Source organism: Cryptomeria japonica, chromosome 1 (assembly GCF_030272615.1).
Source record: "Cryptomeria japonica chromosome 1, Sugi_1.0, whole genome shotgun sequence".
Taxonomy (NCBI): domain Eukaryota; kingdom Viridiplantae; phylum Streptophyta; class Pinopsida; order Cupressales; family Cupressaceae; genus Cryptomeria; species Cryptomeria japonica.
The window spans coordinates 288,678,484-288,680,930 of record NC_081405.1 but is presented as its reverse complement, the minus strand read 5'-3'; the positions used below and the strand labels follow the sequence as shown (position 1 = coordinate 288,680,930).

The following is a 2,447-nucleotide window of genomic DNA, read 5'->3' as shown; positions in this document are numbered from 1 at the left end:
TTCTTCATCTCCTCCTTTGTCTTGGATTGCCTACGACTTAGAAGCAATCCTATTGATTCCGCAGGATTCGCAATTGCAGGAAGGATGGTGGACGTAGAGGCAATCAGAAAGGCGCAGAGGGCCGATGGTCCAGCAACCGTCTTGGCCATCGGAACTGCTACTCCCCCAAACGCAATTGAGCAGAGCGCTTACCCCGACTACTACTTTCGCATCACTAACAGCGAACACAAGGTCGAGCTCAAGGAGAAGTTCAAGCGAATGTGTAAGCCCATATACCACATTTATATAGTATCCTTATTGCTTTACATTTCTATGTCTTAATGGTTATGGGGAATTTTATGTTGCAGGCGAGAAGTCGATGATAAGGAAGAGGTACATGTATCTCACGGAGGAGATATTGAAGGAGAACCCCAATGTGTGCGCTTACATGGCCCCCTCGTTGGACGCTAGGCAGGACATGGTGGTGGTCGAAGTTCCCCGCCTGGGAAAAGAGGCCGCCACCAAGGCCATCAAGGAGTGGGGTCAGTCCAAGTCGAAGATCACTCACCTCATCTTCTGCACCACCAGTGGTGTCGACATGCCCGGCGCTGACTATCAGCTCACCAAACTCCTCGGCCTACGCCCCTCCGTGAAGAGAGTGATGATGTACCAACAGGGCTGCTTTGCCGGAGGGACGGTTCTGAGAGTGGCCAAGGACCTCGCTGAAAACAACCGTGGAGCCCGAGTACTGGTCGTCTGCAGTGAGATCACAGCTGTCACATTCCGTGGCCCGTCGGACACTCACCTTGACAGTCTGGTCGGGCAGGCCCTTTTCGGTGACGGCGCGGCAGCAGTGATCGTGGGAGCAGACCCCGTTCCTGAAATAGAGAAGCCCTGTTTCGAGCTCCTCTGGACTGCTCAGACAATTCTTCCCGACAGCGAGGGCGCCATCGACGGGCATTTGAGAGAGGTGGGTCTGACATTCCACCTGCTGAAAGACGTGCCCGGGCTGATCTCGAAGAACATCGAGAAAGCGCTGGTGGAGGCATTCCAGCAGTTCAACATCTCTAACTGGAACGATCTCTTCTGGATTGCCCACCCGGGAGGACCGGCAATTCTTGACCAGGTGGAATCGAAATTGGAGCTGGATCCCAAAAAGATGCGGGCTACCAGGCACATTCTCAGTGAGTACGGAAACATGTCGAGTGCTTGCGTGCTCTTTATCTTGGATGAGATGAGGAAATCGTCCAGGGAAAATGGAAGTGCGACTACAGGTGAAGGATTGGACATGGGCGTTCTGTTTGGCTTCGGCCCGGGTCTGACCGTGGAGACAGTTGTTCTCAAGAGCGTTCCTCTCCAGTAATTGCTGTCGGTAATCTGTGTGTATGAGTTCGTCGAATGTTTGGGGGTGTGACAGTGTTTTAATGTTTGACTGTAAGGTTTTTAAACTTCACGTGGGACAAGTACTTTTTTGCACTTTTTGTTTTAAGCAAGAATTTATATTGTAAGTTAACCTTCTAATAAAATCTGTGAAAATGATGCGTGGGATATTTTGTCTCAACAACTACATAAAACAATCATGCGTCATGAATTTTAATATATATATTTTTAAAAGCTAAAATTAAAGGTAAAAGTGGAAATATTCAAATGGTTTTTAAATATATATATAATATGAAGACATTTAAATTTTTTTTTTGGAATACAGTACATTGATTATTAGTGATGCTCTGCAAAAAAGATGGTTAGGATAACAAACATCAACAAACAGGAAGAAACAAGTGTTAGTGTTAGAAAATCAAATGCTCTGCAAAAAAGATGGTTAGGATAACAAACACCAACAAACAGGAAGAAACAAGTGTTAGTGTTAGAAAATCAAATATCAAACACTATCCTAAGAAAGCATATCAAGAGAGACACTAAAAGCAAAATAGAACATTTAACAAAGAAAACAAATGCAACAAGGCATCTCCAAATGCCTTCCACCATGCTTGTAGCTCCTCTTCCCTTGTTCCTCTCCTCTCCAAGTTCCCAAATGAGTGTAGCTCTCAGTAGCTTTTTGCACTATTTTGGATGTCTTATGGACGTCCAAGATTGTGAATGCTTTAAACTATGCAAATGCAAGTGTAAAACAAACTAAATATGAGATATTATGTAATCAACTAAGATTAATTTTAGCCCAAAATGACAATGTGAAATGATTATGCTAAATGCTCTCTAAAACTCACTATAAGTTAGATGCATACAAGTTTTCAGGATCTGGATTATGAAGAAATGAGCTCTACTTATAAGTAAAATGGAGCAATGGAGGGTTGAGATTGAGTAATTTCAACAAGGGCCAGGATTGAAGGGCTTAAAATCCATGTGAGGGTCACTCCGATCCCATGATGACAAATGTCAACAAGAGATGGGTTGAGAGGAGAGGGAATAAGCATTAAATGCTTGACATGACTTGAGGGTTAACTTGGGAG

At 44.5% G+C, this 2,447-nt stretch overlaps 1 protein-coding gene across 1 annotated transcript; it reads left to right on the top strand.

The window, feature by feature from the left end:
• LOC131048827 (chalcone synthase 7) lies at positions 1–1,527 on the top strand. Its single transcript, XM_057982902.2, has 2 exons — positions 1–262; positions 348–1,527. Exons 1-2 carry the CDS (start codon positions 85–87, stop codon positions 1,340–1,342), a joined length of 1,173 nt encoding a protein of 390 aa, XP_057838885.1. The 5' UTR covers positions 1–84; the 3' UTR covers positions 1,343–1,527.
• The last annotated feature ends 920 nt before the right edge of the window (positions 1,528–2,447 follow it).